This window comes from Spermophilus citellus, assembly GCF_964194105.1.
Source record: "Spermophilus citellus genome assembly, chromosome: 13".
NCBI classification, from domain to species: Eukaryota; Metazoa; Chordata; class Mammalia; order Rodentia; family Sciuridae; genus Spermophilus; species Spermophilus citellus.
This window is the reverse complement of record NC_138193.1, coordinates 81791538-81815179: the sequence shown is the minus strand read 5'-3', so window position 1 is coordinate 81815179 and position 23642 is coordinate 81791538. Positions and strand designations below refer to the sequence as shown.

Here is a 23642-nt window from a genome sequence, read left to right as displayed (position 1 = left end):
AGCTCCCTTGGGTTTAATCCCCAGTTCTGCAAAATAAATAAATAAATAAATAAATAAATAAATAAATAAATAAGAACAAATAAATAAAACCACCTATAAACATTACTGAATACAAATGAGACAAAAACTACTTCTTGGGAGCAATTCAGCATGTCCCATCCCCTCCCCAAGCTGAGAGAAAACCCATGTATGCATGTGTCTCAGGAAGGGAGGAGGGACCCTGGAGTTCTGAGGAGAGGGCCTAGTCTTCAGGTCCCAAAAACATGTGGAAAGGTGGGAGGGGAGTCTGGGGTGATGTCTGGGTCAGATCCAAACCATTCCCCGGCAGGCTGCAGGGCATTAGCCACCATTGAACAAAACAAGAAGGCAGTGGGGTTCTCCTCAGTCCTGTCCCCTACCCAGAGGCCTGTCCTGTGATGGGGGCAGGTCTGGCTGGCAGCAGCAAGCCAATCACTGACAGCAGAAAATCTCAAATGGCTGTAGACAGTCCCAAAGGAATTCTGCTGATTTGGAAGAAAATGATGTTAGGGAGGAGGGGACATGAAGTTAGCTGGAAGAGTGAGCCCCGCCGGCTCAGGAGACTTAGACAGAGCCTGGCTTCATGGCCTGGAAAGGCCTTACAAGGTGGCAGGACGGTGAGCAGGCCAAGTGAGGACCCAGCCTGTTAAGCTGGTGAATCCTTTCACCTTTGTCCCACATGCTGCACGGGAAGCCTCAGAGGGCGTGCGATGCACTTGTTCAAGATCACACAGTTATAAGAGGTTCTTCTTCCTCCTCGCACTTGCCTGCCCTAAGGAAAGGAGTGGGGAAGTGGAGCAGGAGTACGGGGAGGTACTGGGGAGTTTGGGCTGCTGAAGGCAGCCCTGGCCACCTGGAGTACTGCAGAGGTCAGAACTCAGCAAGGAGGGAAATCTGGCTCAGTTAGTAAGAGATGTGATTTGAACCCAGGCCTGAATAATTCTTCCAGCTCTAGCTGAGTAAGGACAGGAAGGGATAGAGAGGACACGGATGCTCAGTCCAGAGGCCACCAGTAGCCTGTGGCAGATGCTGTACCCTGCCCTCCTACCAAAGTGTGTGTGTGTGGGGGGGGCATGTCATCACAAACCCATCTCCAGTCAGACTCCTCCCTGACACCTGAATGTCCCTCCAGAGTAAGGACACATGTGCACAGGCCGGCACTGCTCATCTCTCAGCACCAGCTGGGTCAGGGCATGGCTGACCCAGGTCCTCAGTGGACACCCATGTGCTGCTTGGAGAAACCATGAGATGGGTCTGAGGCATAGGTGGCAGAGGATAAAAAGGGAAGGAGGGAGACAGACCAGCAGACACAAGGGGTGGGCGCTGGAATCAGAGCTAACAGGTGAGTGGAAGCTGCTGTCCTTACCCATGAGGCTGCTTCAGGCAGGCAGGACACCAGCCTTGCCTCCCCCACCGTGGCCACTCCTGATCTATCCCCTCCCCCTCTCTGTAGGTTTGAATTTTCCTGTTGATTTTTTCCAAAGAGGAAAAGGGTCTCGGGGAGGTGTGTCTGTGAGAAGGGTGGGCCAAGAGAGGACAAGGCCCTTGGAAATGTGAGGGATGGGCTGATTCTGCTCCGCCCCTGTGTACACACTAGGTGCTCACTGAATGCTGATTGAGCAATGCTCCAGGGCTCGCTGGAGTCCTGGACTGTAGGGAGACATGAGCAGTGGGGTGGAGGGCTGTGATCAAGCTCGACTTTGCCTCTCAGACCCTAGAATCAGGCTTGCCTCCAGATTGCTGGAGGGATCCTTTCCTACTGGAGTCTCTGGTGGTTAGGATCCTGTCCGCGTCTCTCTCTCCTTATGAGGGCTTTCCCCCTCTGTTAATTTTACTTTTGTTTATGTACTTTGGGATAGGCAGCAGAGAAACAGTTCAAAAATCAAGGTACAAAGGGTATTCAGTGCAACCCCTGCCCCGGTCACATAGCTCCTAACAACTGATGTGTCTTGCACTTTCTAAGTAAGGAGGGGCCACCCAGTCCCACCCATTCCTCAGCCCCAGCTCCCCAGCCTTGCCCTTCTTCCTTCAGTCCCCTCCCCATCTCCCCACCACCATCTACCACCCACCCCCAGCCCACTCCCACTTCGTATAGCTGGATTTTGCCCCCTCGATCTAGGAGAGGGAGAACCTGGCTCCAGGGATAGAAAGGGAGAACTAGGTTCCCTCCTGTGCTTGGGTCTCATTTTAGAGGCCAACTGTATATACTCAGGTTTGGGGCAGGGGACCAGGCATCCCACCTGGAGCATGGACAGCTAGTGTGTCAGGGACCGGATGCCCCACAGTGAGAGCCTATCCGACCCACAGGGCTGGGCTATTTCCTAGGGCTCTTCCTGCTGAGTCCCCCCTGGCTCCACCTCAAGGAGGGGGCTGCCCAAGGTGGCAACTTTGAGGTGGCAGGTTTCCCCTGTGATTTCAGGGTGTCTCTTAACAGTCATGCCTCCCCTCCTCAGTCCACAGCTCTGGCCCTGATGCAGGAAGTACCTGCTTCCCCAGGGGCTGATGTTCCTTGCCTGGACCAGGAAGGGGCAGTCATAACCTACCTCCTCGCCCTCCTCGATGTGATAGTCCTTCCTGATGTTGAGGCCCCCGACGAACATGATTTTGAGCTGCTCCTGGTGCCTGCAAAGGAGTGGTAGGGGGAGGTAGTGGACCAGGTCCTGGGAGGGAGGGGGCTGTGGTAGGGGGAAGGGGGCCTGGAACACTTAGGAAAAGGAACAGATCCTTGTTCCCACTCTCATCCTCAGCCTGTGTCCATGTGCATCTAAGTGCCTGTGTGTCTGTGATTGAGTATGTCCCTCTGTGACACACACAGAGGGGCAGCATAGCAGTGGTTCTGTCGCTTCATCACCTAGCCTCCCGGGGCAGTGCTCAGGATCTCTGATCACAAGAGAGCACACTAGAGCCCATGTCTGACTGTGGGACCCTCCGTTTCCCAATGGCTAGAGGCCTGACTCAGGAGACTGCGACATTTAGGAGCTCAGACAGCACTGAGTCAGAGTGACATGCGTTTAAAAACAGGAATTGGAGCCAGCCTCTGGGCATCCAATGTGGCTCTACATGCACCCTTGGGCAATGCTACCTAACCTCTCTGGGCCTCAGATTTGTCATCTGTAAAATGGAGAGCTAGCTCTTGCATCAAGTTTCAATGGATTACACGAATTCATTTTTAGAAGTTCTCAGAACACAGTGCCTGTCATATAATAAGCACTATTTAAAGTGTTTGATAAAATAAGCTTAATGTGACCCTCTCATTTGATGGCTGACTGTTCAAACTTGCTAAAGCTCAGAGAGGGTCATGCAGCCAGGGAATGACAGAACCTGAGCTCAGACCTGGGCTCCCTGACTCCCAGGCTGGTGCCCTGACCCTGGTGTACACTGTCAGCGGTTTGAAACTTGAAAGGATGCCCACGCTCCTCAGCCTGTCTACTATTGGTATGGTGTCACTTTTTATGGGACCTCTGTACCTCCTGACAGCAACACACCCATCTTCTATTCTAGGGTCTACTCTGCAGAGATTAAAATAAGCAGTGGTCTGTGCATGGGCAGGGGCCCGGGGTCTTAAGTAGCCAAGCGACAGAGGGCAGGGGCAAGGGCTTTCCTTGGGAATGAGGAGGTGCGGAATCCAGGTGCAGGGACCATTTTTGCTACTTCAGATCTCTGCAGTAGAGGCTGACTGTAGCCACGATGAGGTTTGATGGCAGTGGAGGGGTTGGGGGTGTGTGAACCCCCAATCCTAGACTGGAAGTCCTTGACTAGTGTCTTCTCCTGCGGATTGTTTTCCAGCTCATGGGGGGAGGGGGACCTCCTTTATGGGAGGCAGGTATTAATAACCAAGAACATATATCCATCATGCCCCAAATGAAAAGATGGATGAGGTTACTGGGCAGGAGGAGGCTGGCACGGGGTAGTTCTGTGCTTAAAGAACTTAAAGTTGCTTGGAGGAGAGGAGAGAAGCACTGAGGTGCCTAGAGAAGGGAGCAGTCAGCTGAGTACAGAGGCCCAAGAAAGGAAGCGCTGGGGGTCTTGGTGGGTGTAGGTGGTCTTGGGGAGTGATTTGAGAAAGCTGGATCAGGAGGGGGTCTAGTTAAGGCGTTTGATGTTGGCTTGAGAATGCCAGGGAGCCTCAGAAAGTATTTTTTTAAATCAACTTTATTGAGATATAATTTAGGTACACACGGAAAGTTCTTGAACAAATCCATTCCGGAACTGTTTCAACCCATTGATCAGAATGCAGATTACATCCCTCCAGTAGCTTCTTGCCTTGATGAGGGTGTTATAGGTTGAACTTGTCCCCCCTAAATTCATATGTTGAAGTCATAACCTCCCAGGACCTAAGAATATGACCCTATTTAGAAATAAGGGCATTGCAGATGTTATAAGTTAAGATGAGGTTATACTGGAGTAGGGTGGGTTAGAGTTGTTTTGCAAACAGGAAATATGGACGTGGACACATGAGGAGAGTGCCTGTGAAGATGAAGGCAGAGATTGGGGTGATGCAGCACGAGCCAAGGGAGACCAGCAATGCTAGGAAAGCCGCAGAAGCTAGTGGGGAGGTGTGGCATAGACTCAGTGCCAGCCCTAGCAAACTAAAACAGGGGGAAGGCACAGTCCTCACTCTGACCCTTCGCTGCCAGTCTGCCTGCCTTTGCCTCCCCTTCTGCCATCTGAATGTCAGCTCTACAAGGAAGGCACTTTTGTCAATGTGTTTCCTTCTGTATCCCCAGAGTCTAGGCCAGACTGGCAGGTAGTAAGTGCTCAGTGAACATCCGCTGAGTGAATAAAGAGAGGGAACATGTTTGTGATGATGGTTAACACCAGGGAAGCGCTGGAGGATTGGGGGAGGCCTTAGAGGCACAGCAGCCAGTACTGCCCAGGCTGGAGGTGGCCAGGGAGAAACCAGAATAGTGTCTGGGCTGTAGTGGAGCAGATGGGTGTGAGATACTTTTTGGGAGAAAAACTGGGGGACTGAGAATGAGAGACTGTGAATAGGGAGAAGTGGAGGAAAGGGACAGAGACGATAAAGATGTAGGTTGAGAGGATAATAGTGGCAGAAAAGAAGAGTCTTTGGGGAAATGCTGACTGTTAGCCCTGGTGGTATTGCACACTGACCAAGAGAATATGTGCACTTTGGAGTCTGGGCTTGAGTCTGGACTCTGTCCAGCACTAGCTCTATGACTTTGGGAAAGTTCTGTGAAATCCCACCTCATGGACTGTGAGAACTAAATGAGATGATGCCAGAATGCTTGGCATGGTCTCTGGCCTGTCACAACATCAGTGATTGTTGCCCTGTGGGTTGAAGTACCGTGCCAGAGGAGTTGTCTTGCAGAAACAGCAAATATGGGGAATGTGAGCCTGGTCTGGGGGTCCCAGGAGGCCCAGCAATGGAACTGAAGGAAGGGGAGGGAGGTGATCACAGGGAGGGCCTGAGAGATCTGTGAGAGAAAGATGGCAGTGACCAGTTCAGCCCTGTTGGGTGCTGCAGGCAGAGGTGGCCTTGGGAGGGCTGTGTGTGTGTGTGTGTGTGTGTGTGTGTGTGTGTACCTGCAAAGAGGGGCTCTGGAAAGAACAATAAATCAAGATCTCTCCAAAGGGGCTGATCCTTTGACCTCCCCCTTTGCCTGTAGGTTAGCCTGTGTGAGTCACGTGTCCTTAGACCTAGGTTCTATTCTCATTCTGGGGCACTGAAAACCATTCTCCCCAAATTTCAAAGTTTCCCAAAGTCCACTGGAGTCGTTGGGGGAACTTGAGAGAATCTCTGGGGGCTGGAGAGCTCTTTGCCAGCCCTGGAAGGAGGAGCACCTTGTCATCTCATCTCCTACTGCCTCAGAAGCACCCTGGCCATAGGCAGAAGTCAAAGTCACAGCCCTTACTATGCAATTACCAGAAAGAGGAACAGACAGAGGTGGTGGAACCCGGAACAGCAGGTCCTCACCCTCCCAGAAGGAGCCAAGAGAATGACAGCCCCCTTCTGCAGGCTTCTGGGTCAAGGAACTGGACCTGGAAGGCAGTGCGGGTCAGGGGGTGGGCTGGTTAGCCGAAGGAGATGGCGAGGACAGAGGGGGCGGATACAGGAGCTCAGACTCACATGAGCTTGTTGCAGACTGGGGGCTGGAAGGAGGCCCTGTTGTCCTCCACCCAAGTCTTCACTCTTACGCGGCGCTCCATGGCCACCGGGTCTGATCGCCTCCTCCCCGAGTGTCTTCTGGCCGGTGGGCCCGTCGGAGGGACGCGGCTCTCCCGGGCTGGTGGGTTGGCCGCCTAGTCAGTCAACATCCCCGAGGTCAAAGGGCGGAGCAACCCCCTACCCCCCCCCCCGCCCCCGCTGTGGCGGGCGGACTTGGGTGTGAGCCAGCCTGCCCTGCGGCACCGCCCCGTGCGCTTGCCCTTAGGTCTCGGTGCACGGGGTGGGGGAAGAAAGAGGGCGACCTTGGGGATAAGTCCCCGGACCCCAACCTCCCGACCAACCCAGCGTCCTGGGGGCGCCTGGCACACCCGCGCCAGAAATGGGAGCCTACTGCCCGCCTAAGACGCAGGATCCAGACTCTTCCTGGCATTTGTCCCTAGATTTCCGTCTGGTTCCTAGGAAGGCTCCAAAGATACTGTAGGGGGCGAGTTCGAAAACCAGAGAGTCAGCACGTGGTGTTGATGCTGGATTTAAGACTCAGTTTTCTTATCTGGAAAATGGCAATGACTGCACAGCCACTGGAGCTGAGGTGCGCATAGAACGAAAAGATGTCCTGATTAACGCCAGTACCCTGTGTCCTCACGAGGACAGAGCTTGGCCGCTGTCCCCAGATGTTCTATTACATAGTAAAAGGCTGGCTCGACTGTGCCCTAGGCTCTGCGAGGCAAACGGGGGCAGACGCAAAGCGTCTGGAGCCCGGGTGGAGAGCAAGCGCCGCGAGGCTGTGGTCCTCTCCCTGCATCGCGAGTGGAGGCAGACCCGAGGGGACACTGTCCTCTGCGCCAGCGTCGTAGTGGGCACGGGCCAGGTGCCCTCCATCGTTTTGAGCTCTTTGCATATCTTAAGTCACACACAGTTAAATGAGGAATTGTGTAGATGAGCAGGGGTCCTGGGTGTCCTAGCCTTTCAATATCTCCGGGTACGGAGGTGGGATGGGCAGCCAAGTCTGTGCGAACCACGACAGCGCCTACCAGAGCCTCTGCCACGGTGGTCCTGGGACGGGAAACCTAGGCCTGGGTGTGGGGGTATGAAACAGAGGACGGTGGCGAGGGGGTACGGAGGAGGGGGAAGGCAAATGCTACTACCTGCCTTCCTCTGTTTTCAGGACTCAGAATGCTCAGGAAAATCGGAGGAGGGTGGAGCGGGGGAAATGATAGGTGGGGGACCTGGAAAATGGGTTCAGGCCTCTGACACCAAGAATGCAGACTGCAGAGTTGAAGTAATTTTAACTCCTCCAGCTCCAGCTCTCACACCCACCTTGGCCACTCCCTCCTTCTTCCCCGGGTGCCTGGCGTGGCCAGTTTTTCTCAGCATTTCAGATGTAAAGTCAAATCCCAGATCGTTGTGAAGCAGGATTCCCACTCACCTGGCTGTGACTCTCCAATTCCCTCTCCACTCCCTTGCTGCAGTCCGGCTGCAGCAAACTAACAGGGGTGACGAACAACTTGTGTAGATTGATACAGCAGGAATGGGAGCCATTTATTGTAGGACAGGAGCGGTATTTATACATTCCACACAGCTTATCTTAATTAGCATAAACTAGATACATCAGTCAACCAATAAGAAATCTCCACACTTAATGGCTTGCTTTTGTTACTTCTCAAACCACTCCCTCTGGCAAAATGCCAGGCGCCATCCTGACTTGTTTACAGACTCTAACATTTCCCCCTTTTGTTTAATTTTAATAACAACCATAGTGGTTTTTACACAAACACCATAAATAATCTGCTACAAGCAGAAGGGGAGGATACAAAATGCCACAATACCAAGCCACTTGATGGCTCCATGCAAGAAGCCCTTGGAAAAATTATACAAGCAATGACACCATTAGCAAAGATACCGAGTTATAATTTGTTATAGATTACAGTTTGTTGTCTCAGTCCAGGTAAAGCAGTGTCTCAATAGATTAACTCACAGTCCAGGTAAATCACAGTCCAGGTAAGTTCTGCAGGCAGCTAGCTTGATCCGAAGTCTCCTCCGGTTCTCTTTCACCTTCGTCTTCACTGGCACTGGGACAAAGGCAGGAACTCCTGATGACTAAAGAAAATCCTGTAGTATTCCAGCAGGCACTAAGAAAACAACCTTCTGAACAATTTAGTACATTATCTCAAGGTTTTTTACATTTGAAATAGGCCTTAATGGCGCTCTTTACTCATTAGCTTCCAGGTGTGGGAGAACCTTTGTAGTTACTGGCCTTGGAAATAATCAAACTTCAGGGACTCGGGCCATCTTCCGGAGGGTGGGAAGAGCCCGCTGCCAGCACTTGGAGAGTCCTTGTTGTGCCATGACCGGCTTGCGCACCTGGCAGCCTCAGCTCTGATTTATGCACCTTCCAGTAACGAAAAGTATTCAGTAATAGCCTTTTGCTGCAATTTTTTTTTCTGATAATCCTTCTTCTTTTGAACTTTCTTTTTCTTTCTGACTAGAGTTTCTGGGCTCTTATCAACACATGCCCTAACTGCTCTTGGTTCCACTGGGGTGCCTCTTTCCCTTAGTAATTTACTTTTCACCCCTTCCATATTTTCGTCACAAAGACAATACAACATTTCAAGACAAAACAAGACACAAACATACTGTATCAATCTTCTCCATTTTCTCAAAATGGCCATTTTTCCTCTCGTCCTATCTGCCTAGGGACGAGCAGATTTGCTCCCGTCCTATCTAGGGACGGGCAGCTTTTTTTTTTTTCTTTTTCGTCACTTACCCCCAAGTGTCCCAGGGCTCCCCGTACGGGCCACCATCTGCTGCAGTCCGGCTGCAGCAAACTAACAGGGGTGACGAACAACTTGTGTAGATTGATACAGCAGGAATGGGAGCCATTTATTGTAGGACAGGAGCGGTATTTATACATTCCACACAGCTTATCTTAATTAGCATAAACTAGATACATCAGTCAACCAATAAGAAATCTCCACACTTAATGGCTTGCTTTTGTTACTTCTCAAACCACTCCCTCTGGCAAAATGCCAGGCGCCATCCTGACTTGTTTACAGACTCTAACACTCCCTCTCCTCCTTTCTCCCTCCTTCTCCTTTTTATTTATTTAGTACATTTTAGCTGAGCATTTCTTTCTAGACTATAGTGTGGTACTCAAATAACTCAAACCACCTTCTTTATTTTTCTCATCTACAGGTAATCAGAGACAATGCAAACAATGACAAAAGAAACGCCAAGGATCTATGATGTGTTGGGTTTGCTCTGGGTGTGTGTTTGTTAAATGGAAGGATGAGTGGGTGGGTAGATGAAGGCCTGAATGAATTTACATTAGGAGGAAAAAAAATGCTTTCAGTCCAATGATGTACTGTTCCATAGTACAAAGGAAAGAAAAAAGAATGATAGTTACCCTGTACTTTAGTTGATGTAGTCAAATAATGTGAATAATTGAGGCCCTGAGTAGAATTTTTAGGATATGTATTAGCTACATAAATCTTATACATAGGCTAACCTCCTGCTGCATTATCACTGTCAGTTGTGCCCTCTGGTTTGTGGTGTATAGATAAACACCATGTTTAGTGTACTGAATTGACAAACCTCTGAGCTTGGGTGTTGGTCTCCTTTTGACTTCAATGTCAGAAAATGGACAGCTCTTCTTTAATCCAGATGTTCTAGCATTGTTCAGTTTGGAGTTCTTCTGGATATCTACCCTTGTGGACCTTACCTGCTCCCAGGAGGCAGCTTTCTCCTCTGCACAAAGAAGCTTACTTGTACCTGAGATCAGAAACAAAGAGCATCTACCCTAGAGCTCATCAGAGCTATTCTGCTTACTCTGCTCTTGTCTGTGTCCCCTCGATGGAGTGCCTGAGAGGTGGCTGAGACCATGTTCAGCAAAGATGTTTCTAGGCTTTACTGAACAGTGCTGGTGATAACTGTCTGATCCTTCAATCCTTTCATAGGCTGAACTACTTGCTCCAGCTGATCCATTTCCCAGACTACCTTGGTCTGTCTCTGTCTCCACTTTCCCTCCCTTTCATATGAGTCAGCAATGTTAAAGTACAAACAACTTTATATGAATAAAAGGACAAGATCATGAAACATATGGGTGAACAAACCAAACTCAGTTTCTTCTACTCTACTCTCACAATGCAGATCACTTTTGTGAACCCAAAATGTGTAGGGATTTTTTTCCCACCAGCATGTAAGCAATCTGTCGTGCAGTGGACACCTGATTCAGTCTGATCCCATCTACTGGGAGATGATGTCTGATTTCACAGGATGAGGATTCAGTACCACAAGACTACCTCCACTTCAGACACAAGTCTGTCTCTTTTGTGATACTGGGGACTGAACCCAGGACCTCACACATGCTAGGTAAGTGGTCTGTACTCAGCAACACCCCCTACCCTCTTTATTTTTTAATTTTAATTGATTAATGAATGCATTTGGTACTGGGGATTGAACCCAATCCAGGGTGATTTTCCACTGAGCTACATCTCCATCCCTTTTTAATTTTAAATTTTGAGACAGGGTGTTGTTAAGTTGCTGAGGCTGGCCTCGAACATGTGAACCTTCTGCCTAAGCCACGCATGTAGCTGGGATTATAGCCATGCATCACTGGGCCTGGCCATAAAGGCTAATTTAAAGGATACAATAAGCAGTCAGATGAAGAGATACACAGGGCAAGGTCTGGAAGGGTCCTGAGTGCAGAAGCTTCTGTCCCCATGGAGTGGAGTGCACCACTCTCCTGGCTCATCAGTGAGTTCTTGCTCATCTTCCTGAAAGTTCACAAGTGTTCTGCTTTTCAGAAGTTCTCTGAACCCTGTCCTTTGGGTTTTGTGGAGAGCTCAAGGAATAGGCATAATTGAAGCAACCAAAGCCATATCTGGAGCAGGAGTTCTTCTGGATATTTTATATATATTCAGAAGTGATATATGTGTATATATGTATATATATACATATGTACATATATGTATATATATACATATATATGTATATATATACATATATATGTATATATATACATATATGTATATATGTATATATATACATATATGTATATATGTATATATATACATACACACACACACATATACACACACACACACACACATATACAATATCATGTCATATCAGAACTGGTTATTTGAAAATCTAGGTTCTGGTTTTGCTGTCTCTTTACCTTGAGTTAGTAACAAGTCTGTCTGAAAACTTCTAGACATAATTTTTTTTTTGGTTTGGCTATCATTGTGAAAACATTCTCTGCTTAGAATATAATACTAGTGCTCGCTTCGGCAGCACATATACTTAAATTGGAACGATACAGAGAAGATTAGCATGGCCCCTGCGCAAGGATGACACGCAAAATCGTGAAGCGTTCCATATTTTTTCGAAACACTGGCCAGAGCAATTAGACAGACGAAAGAAATTAAAGGCATAAAAATTGGAAAAGAAGAACTTAAATTATCACTATTTGCAGATGACATGATTCTATACCTAGAAGACCCAAAAGGGTCTACAAAGAAACTACTAGAACTAATAAATGAATTCAGCAAAGTGGCAGGATATAAAATCAACACGCATAAATCAAAAGCACTTCTGTATATCAGCGACAAAACTTCTGAAACGGAAATGAGGAAAAACACTCCATTCACAATATCCTCAAAAAAAAAAATAAAATACTTTGGAATTAATCTAACAAAAGAGGTGAAAGATTTATATAATGAAAACTACAGAACCCTAAAGAGAGAAGTTGATGAAGATCTTAGAAGATGGAAAAATATACCCTGTTCATGGATAGGCAGAACTAACATCATCAAAATGGCGATATTACCAAAAGTTCTCTATAGGTTTAATGCAATGCCAATCAAAATCCCAACGGCATATCTTGTAGAAATTGATAAAGCAATCATGAAATTCATATGGAAAAATAAAAGACCCAGAATAGCAAAAGCAATACTAAACAGGAAGTGTGAATCAGGTGGTATAGCGATACCAGATTTCAAACTATATTACAGAGCAATAGTGACAAAAACAGCATGGTACTGGTACCAAAACAGGCGGGTGGACCAATGGTTTAGAATAGAGGACATAGAGACTAATCCACAAAGTTACAACTATCTTATATTTGATAAAGGGGCTAAAAGCATGCAATGGAGGAAGGATAGCATCTTCAACAAATGGTGTTGGGAAAACTGGAAATCCATATGCAACAAAATGAAACTGAATCCCTTTCTCTCGCCATGCACAAAAGTTAACTCAAAATGGATCAAGGAGCTTGATATCAAACCAGAGACTCTGCGTCAGATAGAAGAAAAAGTTGGCTCCGATCTACAGATTGTGGGGTCGGGCTCCAAATTCCTTAATAGGACACCCATAGCACAAGAGTTAACAACAAGAATCAACAAATGGGACTTAATTAAACTTAAAAGTTTTTTCTCAGCAAGAGAAACAATAAGAGAGGTAAATAGGGAGCCCACATCCTGGGAACAAATTTTTACTCCTCACACTTCAGATAGAGCCCTAATATCCAGAGTATACAAAGAACTCAAAAAATTAGACAATAAGATAACAAATAACCCAATCAACAAATGGGCCAAGGACCTGAACAGACACTTCTCAGAGGAGGATATACAATCAATCAACAAGTACATGAAAAAATGCTCACCATCTCTAGCAGTCAGAGAAATGCAAATCAAAACCACCCTAAGATACCATCTCACTCCTGTAAGATTGGCAGCCACTATGAAGTCAAACAACAACAAGTGCTGGTGAGGATGTGGAGAAAAGGGTACACTTGTACATTGCTGGTGGGACTGCAAATTGGTGCGGCCAATTTGGAAAGCAGTTTGGAGATTCCTGGGAAAGCTGGGAATGGAACCACCATTTGACCCTGCTATTGCCCTTCTCAGACTATTCCCTGAAGACCTTAAAAGAGCATGCTACAGGGATACTGCCACATCGATGTTCATAGCAGCACAATTCACAATTGCTAGACTGTGGAACCAACCCAGATGCCCCTCAATAGATGAATGGATAAAAAAATGTGGCATCTATACACAATGGAGTACTATGCAGCAATAAAAAATGACAAAATCATAGAATTTGCAAGGAAATGGACGGCACTAGAGCAGATTATGCTTAGTGAAGCTAGCCAATCCCTAAAAAACAAATACCAAATGTCTTCTTTGATATAATGAGAGCAAATATGAACAGAGCAGGGAGGAAGAGTGGGAAGAAAAGAGTAACATTAATCAGTGACAGGAGATGGGAGGGAAAGGGAGATATGAGGAAAATTGCATGGAAATGAAGGGAGACCCTCATTGCTATACAAAATTACATATAAGAGGTTGTGAGGGGAATGGGAAAATAAACAAGGAGAGAAATGAATTACAGTAGATGGGGTAGAGAGAGAAGAAAGGAGGGGAGGGGAGGGGGGATAGTAGGGGATAGGAAAGGTAGCAGAATACAATAATTACTAATAGGGCATTATGTAAAATTGTGGATGTGTAACTGATGTGATTCTGCAATCTGCATTTGGGGTAAAATTGGGGGTTCATAACCCACTTCAATCTAATGTATGAAGTATGATATGTCAAGAGCTTTGTAATGTTGTGAACAACCAATAAAAATTAAAAAAAAAGAATATAATACTAAATATTTCCATTAGATCAAGCTACTGTGTTAAAAAAAAAACAAGGATCAAGACTATTTGAGTAACTGCTTAATATTTTTATTTCTGAAAGTTATAAATATATTGTTATAAATATAAGTGTTAAAGTGCCCCACTATAATCCCTAGTCAATTTCTCCTTATACATTAACAGGCTTTGCTTGATATTTTTTGAATCTATGTTGTTAGATGAAAAAGGGCTCATGACTAGTTTATCTTCTGGTTGTAGCCTTCCTTCCTTCCTTCCTTCCATCCTTCCTTCCTTCCTTCCTTCCTTCCTTCCTTCCTTTGTGGAACTGGGCGCTAGGAAATTAAATTCTCTTTCTGTGACAGCCTTGTCTTTGAGTCCTAGGTCAAAAGAAAATTACAGCAAGATAAAGCAGCACTTGCAAAAATGAAAGTAGGACAGTGAGACCCCAGAAAGTAGAGCGCTCAAAAACCACATCCTGGCTGAGCTGTGGCAAGCGTTCTGCCGAAAGCATCTCTAGAGTCTGCAGAACATCCTGCTCCTCACAGCACCCACTGACCCCTCCCGATCCTTATAAACCCATAAAAACCCTTTCCCCTGAGAACTCCGGACTCACACGTCTCTTGGAGTCTGGCCTCTCTTCTCTCTTGGAGAGTGAATAAAATATTTTACTGCTAATTGCTCTCTGCCTGCAAATCTCTGAACCGTGCAAGCACCATCTCTACTCCAGGCACCATAACACTGGGGATTGTAGGGCTCCACATGTTAGGCAAGGACTGAGCCACATCCCCAGCCCTTTTTATTTTATTTTGAACACAGTCTCACTAAGTTGCCTAGGCCTAGAACTTTCAGTCCCTAGCCTCCAGAGTAGCTGGGATTACAGATGTGCACCACCACCTCAGCTTTTTAATGTTTCTTTTATTACTAAGAAATATTTCCTCTTAGTTTCTTTTCACCTTGACCTCAGCTTTGGAAGATATTTATATTGCTACGCCTGTTTTCTGTGCCTTGGTGACATGCGGTAGAGCTGATACTGTGTCACAGCTGAGGCTGGTCCTCAGAGGTCTTACAACTCAGAGCTCATCACCTGGTGTGCTGCTGCCCCCATGTGCAGAAGCCAGGGCTAGCCTCTGGGAGGACTTGGAGAGAAGGTGGCTGAGAGCAAGTGCCAGCTGTATAAGGCCATCTTTGATGACTGCAGCCATGAGCGAACTCAGCGAAACCTGGCGGGCCTGCCCAACGGAATGCAGGTAAATTACTGACCTGCGGATCATGAGCAGATGAAATCGTTGTTATTGTAAGTCTTTAAATTGGGGGTTGGTGGTTTGGCACTGTAATAGTTAACTGAAACAACAGGTATCTGCTTCCCTGTAAACTTTTTGTTTTTAGGTATACTTCTCATGAATGGCACGTTGCTGGAGTGTTTAAAAAATCCAGTCTGATAGGATGTGTTATTTAGGAGTTGGATTCAATCTTTTCATATTTAATTATCAAAATGCTTGTACCATTAAAAGAGAAAATTCCTGAGCTAGTAAGAGTGGTGCACACCTGTAATCCCAGCTACCTGGGAGGTTAAGACAGGAGGATCTGAAGTTTGTTGCTAGCTTGTGCAATTTAGCGAGACCCTGTCTCAAAATAAATTAAAAATGGCTGGGGATGTAGCTCAGTGATAAAGTGCCCCTGGGTTCAATCCCCCATAAAGTGGGTGGGACAATTCCTTAGGCCATTTATGTCAAATAGAGTTTATCTGAGCAAAAACAAAAGTAAAAACAAAATTAAATGACTCATGAATTAAGCAACTCCAAGAACCAGAGTGGATTCTCAGAAGTCCAACAATGGCATCTGAGGGTCATTACAGAACAATAGAAGTGGTGCATAGAAAATAGTTGGCTATAGCTTAGTCAATCAGTAAGTCAACTGGTTAGCATTTAACCAACCAAAGCTCAGGTTCCACCATTAAACTCCACATTGACTTGGTCTGTTGGGCCCAGTGCAGGTATCCAGCCCAAATCCACAGCCTCCCACAAATTTTAGTTAATGGTGTTCATTCTGATATCTTGTGTTTTCTAGTTACCATGCTGTGTTCATTTTGGATCATTACTATAGTAAATTACCACAAATTTAATGGTTTAAAATAATACCAACTATTGTCTTACTGCTCTGGAAATCAGTAGTCTGAGTGGGTCTTGCAGGCTAAAATTTAGGTATGTCAGAGTGCATTCTTTCTGAAGGCTCTGGAAAAAAAAAGTCTGTTCCCTTGTCTTTTCCACCTTCTGGAAGTCACCTGCATTCCTTGGCTTGGGCCCTTCCTCTGCTTGCCTGCCCTTCTGCCTCCCTCTTTTCCTCATAGAATCCTGGAGGTTTCACTGAACCCACCCAGATAACTCAGGACAATTTCTCCAGCTCTTTATTTTAATCACACCTGCAAAATTCCTCTTTGAGGGCTGGGGTTGTGGCTCAGTGGTAGAGCATTTGCCTCGCATGTGTGAGACCCTGGGTTCGATCCTCAGCACCACATAAAAAAATAAACAAGTGAAATAAAACTGTTGTGTCCAACTACAACTAAAAATAATTAAAAAAAAAAAATTCCTCTTTGACACATGAGGGGACCTATTCACGGATTCTAGAGATTAGGAGATGGAGTTTGGGGTGGTTTTCCACCCACCCCTTCTTGTTTCTTCTTCTTTTCTCTCTTTCTTAATCTAACAAGATGCTCATAGCTGCAAGTAGCAGAGACACCAGTAAAACAGAGACTTAGGGCTGGGGATGTGGCTCAAGCGGTAGCGCGCTCGCCTGGAATGCGTGCGGCCCGGGTTCAATCCTCAGCACCACATACAAACAAAGATGTTGTGTCCGCCGAGAACTAAAAAATAAATAATAAAAATTAAAAAATCTCTCTCTCTCCTCTCTCACTCTCTCTTAAAAAAAACAAAAAACAAAAAAACAGCGACTTAACTGACAGCACACTGGAAGTCTCACATCCCTGGGCACCCAGAAGAAGAACAGGCTGGGGCTTAGCAGCAGCATCACACACCCTGGTACTTTCCAATCCTGCTGGCTGCTCTCTGCAGTATCAGCTTCATCCCAAGGTGGATACCACCAGTGATGGCCGTCCACACTGGAAACTTCCTATTCACACCCTCTGCAGGAGAGCAAGTCGATTACCCACAGCTTATCCACATTTTGGGCTGGGTAATTCTTTGTTGCGGGGGTTGAATTGTGCATTGTCCAGTGTTTAGCAGCCTCTATGACCTCCTCCTACTAGATGCCAGCAGCTGCCTCAGGGTTGAGACAACCCAAAATGCCTCCAAGCTTTGCCAAATGTCCCTGGGGGTCAAAACTGCCACCAGGTGAAAATCAGGCATGTTTACTGGCCTTAATAGGCTCAAAGCCCATACTTGAAATAATTTTGGGGGAAAGGGAATGGGATACTGCTTGGCTTAATCAAATTTGGATTTAGACTTGAAGCTGAAAGTGGAATCAGCCTCCCGCAAAATCCCTGACTGTGACTGGGCTTGGGGGTCAGCTACAGGTCCATCATACCTGGCTTTTCCCTCCTTTTAACTCCATATTCTATCTTATGTGTCTATTAGTTATTCTTTAAATAAATGCATGTATTTAAGTTTGTGAATTTCTAATAAGATATGTCGTTAATCAGAATCCATCTGAACAAGGCAAGAACCAAGGAGTCTGAGACAGCTTTAACTTCCATCTAGAATTTCCTACTGGCAACTTCTATGCCATACTATTTGGGTTAATGTTGACTTTTTTGGGGGGTGAGGGTGGGGGTATTGTACCAGGGATTGAACTCAGGGGCACTTGGCCACTGAGCCACATCCCCAGCCTTCTTTTGTATTTTATTTAGAGGGTCTCACTGAGTTGTGTAGTGCCTTACTTTTGTTGAGGCTGGCTTTGAACTCTCAATCCTCCTGTCTCAGCCTCCCAAAGTGCTTGGATTATAGGCATGTGCCTCCATGCCCTGCTAATATTGACAATTTTTTGAGTGTGTGATGCTGGGGATTGAACCCAGGGCTTTGTGCATGCTAGGCCAGCACTCTACCAACTGAGCTATATTCCCAACCCTTAATGTTATTGCTTAATGTAATGAGCAATAATTAGATGTTTAGTATGTTTTACCGTCGCTTCTCACTGCTAACTTATTATCACTTCTCATATCCCATTATCTTTTCCTGGATATTCAGTGTGTGTGTGTGTGTGTGTGTGTGTGTGTGTGTGTGTGTGTGTTTGTGTATGTGTGTGTGTGTCTTTGGAGCTGAGAAATTCTTTACTAGTTTTTCAAAGAAACATCATTTCTTATCTATTCTCTAGTAGCAACTTCTGGGATTCTTTTAATGAAAGTTGGGAATTCACTCTTCTTTCCTCCCCTTTCCCTTGTCCTACATTCTGGGAATATCCTTCGGCCTAATCTCCTGGTTTACTGTTTTTCATTTACTTGATGTATTCTCCTATTCATCTCATCTACTGAGTTTTGAATTTCCATGGGTTCTTATAGTTGGTTCCATTCCATACTAACTTTATATTTCATGGATGTGATATATTCCCTATATCTCTAAGGAAATGATTTATTTAAAGATGTGAACTTTATATTCATGAAGTTAACATTAGCTACTAAAAACCAACAAACTGCTCCAAAGGCAGTGGACCAAAATGATAAAAAGGCTTCTCATTCCTGAAAAGACCAATGGAAAGGTAGTGTGCTTTGCACAGCCATGTAGGGACCTGATTGACAGAAAGTGACATATGATCCTCTCTCTTTAACCGTGTCACTTCTAGTATTGTCTGGATATCGGCATCCAGCAGATGGAAGCGGGGGTGGGGGCCCTTTACAGACCTACCTGGCTGGAGGGGTATGTACCATGTTTTGTATATTCTACTGGCTGGAACCCACTCAGGTGGTCTTACCTAACTCTTTGCCTATGGAGAAAGTCCTGGCTGGCTGTTTCTGAGGAGAAAGCAAAGCAGGCTTCCTAAACAGCTTGCTAGCTTTTGTCATAAAGTCTGTGATTTCTCCCAAGTATAATCTTCCATCTTTGGAAGATTTCCTTTTGATGGCCTTTTAAAAAATATTTATCTTTTAGTTTTAGGTGGGCACAATATCTTTATTTTATGTTTATGTGGTGCTGAGGGTGGAACCCAGTGCCTCATGCATGCCAGGTGAGCACCACTGAGCCACAACCCCAGCCTGATGATGGGCTTGGTTTTTTCCCATGGTTTAGTGATCCTTGTGCAAAGTCATCTTTATGGTTGACCTTCCTTGTTTGCAGAGCATGCTTGAGGGAAGAGGAAAGAATTATGTTCCCTGCTATTTTCAGAGGCAATGGGGGATAGGCAAGACCTGCTACCAGGTAGGCATCTTAGCAGTTGGGCTTTTGGGCTTAGGTTCTCTAGTTTCTCCTGGGTGGTCTCAGTCACCTCAGGTACTGCCCTGTGTCTCCCACATTCTTTGCTACAAGAACTGACAACCCCATCACTCTTGCTCAGGGTCATAATGGGGTGTCCATGGGGGACCATGTACTGCCTGCTGCTGCGTCAGCGCTCCAAGTAATTTCCCTAGCAGTCACCCCTGGATCCCTCCTACATCTCCACACACCCATTGGGTAGGAAGCACCCTTTGGCTGCTCCCACTGCCCTCGGAAGGACCCTGTTCTTGGCTCTCCTGTGCATCCCAGTCTGCAATCTTTTTTTCAATCTAATCGTGCATTCTTTTCGGCATCCCTTGCGGGTTCTGTTCCTCAGATGCCTTGTAGTTCTAGGTCCAGTGAAATTCCCTCTTCTTGTGTTCTTGTACATTTATGTATTTACTTAGTTCATATTTCCATATTTCATTTATTGGGTTTAGTATTCAATATTTTGAAAAACTGCCAGTCTGAGCTAGGCGTAGTGGTGCATGCCTATAATTCCAGTGGCTTGAGAGGCTGAGACAGGAGGACTGTGGGTTCAAAGCCAACCTCAGCAATGGCGAGGTGCTAAGCAACTCAGAGAGACCCTGCCTCTAAATAAAATACATAATAGGGCTGGGGATGTGGCTCAGTGGTCGAGTGCCTCTGAGTTCAATCCCTAGTATCCAAACCAAGAAAACCCAAAATTGCCAATCTGCTTCCCAAAGTAGTGGCACCATTTTCCATTCCTTCCACCCATGAGAGGCTTCTGATAGCCCCACATCCTGGCAGCATTTGCTCTTGATTGTCCTTTAGACCCCAGGATCTCACACTCTCAATTCCATACTCACTTCTCAGAACTCCATGGAAACTGTTGATATTTGGACCTGCTGCTCACCCTACAGTCCTCAGATAGCCCCCTCTTCAAGGAACCACAGAGGAACAATTTTGCCTGGGATCAGTGTGTGATGTGAAGTCCGAGGGTTCACCAGTACAACAGCGATAACATCCTCTCTGGCTTCCACATTCAATCCCCATGAACTGAAACTGTAGTTCAGAATATTAACTAGTGCCCCCAAGGTTACATGGCTGGTAAATAGAGGCACCAGGATGTAAATGAATCTGTACCCAACTGCACGTGTGTTTTTTTCCATTGCTTGACTTTGGTGAATATTGTGGTGTCGAGGGTCTAAAGTTAGTGTGTCAAAGTGGCGTAAAGTTAAAATCAAATTAGAGAGGGGCATGGTGGCACACGCCTGAAACCCCAACTACTCAGGAGGTTGAGACAGGCAGATTGTAAGTTGGAGACCAACTTCAGCAACCTAGTGAGACCCTGTCTCAAAATAAAATTTAAAAAGGGCTGAGGATGTAACTTAGTGATAGAATGCCCCTGGGCTCAATCCCTAGTATCACCGAAAACAAAAGAAACAAACAATAAAAAAAAATCGAATTAGAAAACTCTTAACCAACTATTATGCAGAATATGCAGTAATCCTCAGACACTAAGTTTGGGAGCCACTGTGCCAGACTCAGCAAAGGAAATATCAATAGAAAAGTCCATGTGATGAATGCTTGGCCATTTGGCCCATTGGCTTTTAAGATACTGCTCTCATTTCTGGGTGAGTGGAGGATGGGTGGTGTATCCCAGGAAGGTTCCTGTTTGCCTGTGGGGTCATTGTGTTATATATGTTAAGCCCTTGTGCCAGTTACTGTTTTTTCAGCTCTCAGCTCACTCTGTATTGTGAGTCTGGAAATGGGAATCTGCACACTATTTGTGCTTTGCCAGTTGCCTCTGTGTTAGGCTCTGCCCAAAGGAGGGGAGAAAGGGATGCTGCTACTCAGGAGGCTGGGGCAGGAGGAGCACAAATTCAAGGCCTGTCTCAAAATAAAATTAAAAGGGCTGGGGATATAGCTCAGTGGCAGAGTGTTTGCTGAGCTTGTGCAAGGCCCTGGGTTCAACCCCCAGCACTGCACAACAAAAGTAGAAAAAATACAAAACAACAACAAAACCGCAAGCCAAACAATAACAAGAAAGAAATTTGAGAGACAGAGAAAGAATGAATATAAAGGTAGAAGAAGGGAGTGGTCCTTCCCCATTTGCTTCCTGTCTGTCATCTCTGCTGGCTCCATAAAAAGATTTGCTCATGACTGGAATTTGTGGTTCAGAGAGGGTCAGGTTCTAAGGTGGAGGCATCAGATAATAAAACTGCCTGGCCCTCCAAAACACTGCCTCATTAGTGTGATCAAAGTTGGCTGCTGGCTGGGGGTGCAGCCTGCTACCCAGCTAAGACCTGGTGGGCAGGGCAGGACAGGACAGCCAAGGAGAGGCCCCTCCTGGACAGGTCAGTGTTAGCTCTTAAAGACTCTTTGCAAATAGAACAGCAGGTTTATATCTCCCTCTTGCTTTACAGGCAGAAGTCCCTTTGGGAGACATTCACAGGCTAGCTCTGCCCTGAGCTTCAGCTTAGTTTATGTATCTGCTACATTTCCATTATTCTCTTGCTCCAGGGCCAATGGGCTGTCCCTCCCTCTTTTCTCCCATGGAGACATTCTACATCTGGTTGGTCCTCTTCCTCTCTTTGCCAGAGGTTATTGACTGCTACAAATTTGTCTGTGTTAGCCACTGCCCTCCCCAGTGTCCTGTGGCCTTTCCCTCATTCTTCCTGGCATGGATCCACATTGTGAGTATTATGAGTCTGGAAATGGGAGTGGGTGAGAGTGGACATGTGCTGGTTCTTACCAGTCCAGGAAGTGATCCAGGGGCACATTTTTTTTGCAGCCCAAGTGTTATGGAGAAATTCATATCTGTTACCTACAAATAAGAAAACAGAGAAAATCATTACTTCATTCTATCACTTCTGCAACTTAATAAAAAAGACCAAAGCTCAAAAGCCAGAAACAAACCAAACCCCAAACAAACTCTAAGTAAACAAATGTTTCATAAAGCTATGCAAATGACCAATAAGCTCATCAAAAAATGCTCAACATCATTAGTTGACAATGAGATACTATTACATACCCATAGAATGGCTTAAAAAGAAGAAAAAAATGGCACTGAGTGTTGACAAGGATGTAGAGATACCAGAACTCTCCACAAGAGGGTAAAGGTAATTCAAAAATAGGAGAAAATATTTGCAAATTATATATCTGATAAGGGTTGATATTCAGAATATGAAAGAACTTTTAAAACTAGGCCTCAAATGTCCAATAGAAAATAATGGAGCTCATCCAACCAGTTGTTGGCTGAAGATTCATGAACATAAGTTTTTAGTGCAGTTGCTTGTCTTTCTTTGGCCCCACAAATGGTCTGTCCTACTAACCTCCAAATTTTGATCAAGGGATCATTCTGAGTGTGACTGAGTTCTATGGCTGCTTCTGTTAAGACTCTTTCCTCCTCCTTCCAAAGGGAAGTCCCCATGATTATCAGTGCTGTAGACTCCAAGATCTGCCTTCTGTATCTGGCCCATTAGGTTTAGGTCCAAACATTGTTAGGCAGGAGGATCCCACTCTACCACTGAGCCCCAGCCCCAGCCCTTTTATTTTGTTTTGAGACAGGGTCCCACTAAATTGCACAGGTTGAACTCAAACTTGGGATCCTCCTGCCTCACCCTCCCAAACTGCTGGGATTACAGGTGTGGGCTTGCTGCACTCAACTATTCAAATCTTTTGCTCATTTAAAAAAATTGGATTGTTGGGGCTGGGGATGTGGCTCAAGCAGTAGCGCGCTCGCCTGGCATGCGGGGGGCGCTGGGTTTGATCCTCAGCACCACATAAAATAAAATAAAGATGTTGTGTCCACCGAAAACTAAAAAATAAATATTAAAAATTCTCTCTGTCTCTCTCTCTGTCTTTAAAAAAAGTTGGATTGTTGGTAGTTTTTTGTTTTGTTTTTGTTATTGTTAGCACTCCTCACATTAGAGAATCTAGTCATTGGGAAGCCCCTGCATGCCTGGGCCCTAGTCTTCATCTCTAGCTGGTCTTTCCTATATTTCAAGGTAGGACCTTTTGGCCACCATCCCAAAGGGCTTCTCTGAGCCCTGGCCAGTGTCTCTTGAAGGTAACCCCTAAGGGACTCTTTCCTAATGGCAGGTATTCCAGGGTCTCCTCAGGTGGCAAAATGATCAGTCTGCTCTGTGTAGTGTTAAGGCAGGACTCCTCAATCACACAGCTTTACAATGTACTCTTATAACTCATATAATGTCGCTACGTCTCAATTTCCTCATCTGTGAAAGGACTGATCATACTGCTTACTTCATAGTTGTTGTGGTGAGGGCTGTCGTGTAGATTAAATGATTTAATAAGGTGTAAAGTTCCTGGAGTTGCCCCTGACACACGAGAAGCATAGTACAAGTGTGTTTTTTTTGTATGCCCCCCCACTCCTATATTCTCCATATTCTTTGAAGTATTTTGTTCTTGAATGACAAGTGAAAAGAGTTTGTGCATGTTATATCAGCCAGGATCCAAT

At 45.8% G+C, this 23642-nt stretch overlaps 1 protein-coding gene across 2 annotated transcripts in view; it reads right to left on the bottom strand.

The window, feature by feature from the left end:
- The window catches only part of HAAO (3-hydroxyanthranilate 3,4-dioxygenase), a 39948-nt gene that overhangs the window by 8601 nt on the left and 7705 nt on the right, over positions 1 to 23642 (bottom strand). The window contains exons 2-4 of one of the 2 annotated variants that reach the window (XM_081264481.1): positions 21918 to 21989; positions 6107 to 6279; positions 2562 to 2640 (exon numbers count right to left, since the gene is read on the bottom strand). In XM_081264481.1, coding sequence (XP_081120607.1) covers positions 2562 to 2640; positions 6107 to 6279; positions 21918 to 21980 — 315 coding nt within the window. In that variant the 5' untranslated portion in view covers positions 21981 to 21989. Of the gene's footprint in view, positions 1 to 2561; positions 2641 to 6106; positions 6280 to 21917; positions 21990 to 23642 lie in introns of those variants that run through there. The other variant, XM_081264480.1, reaches the window with a different exon arrangement.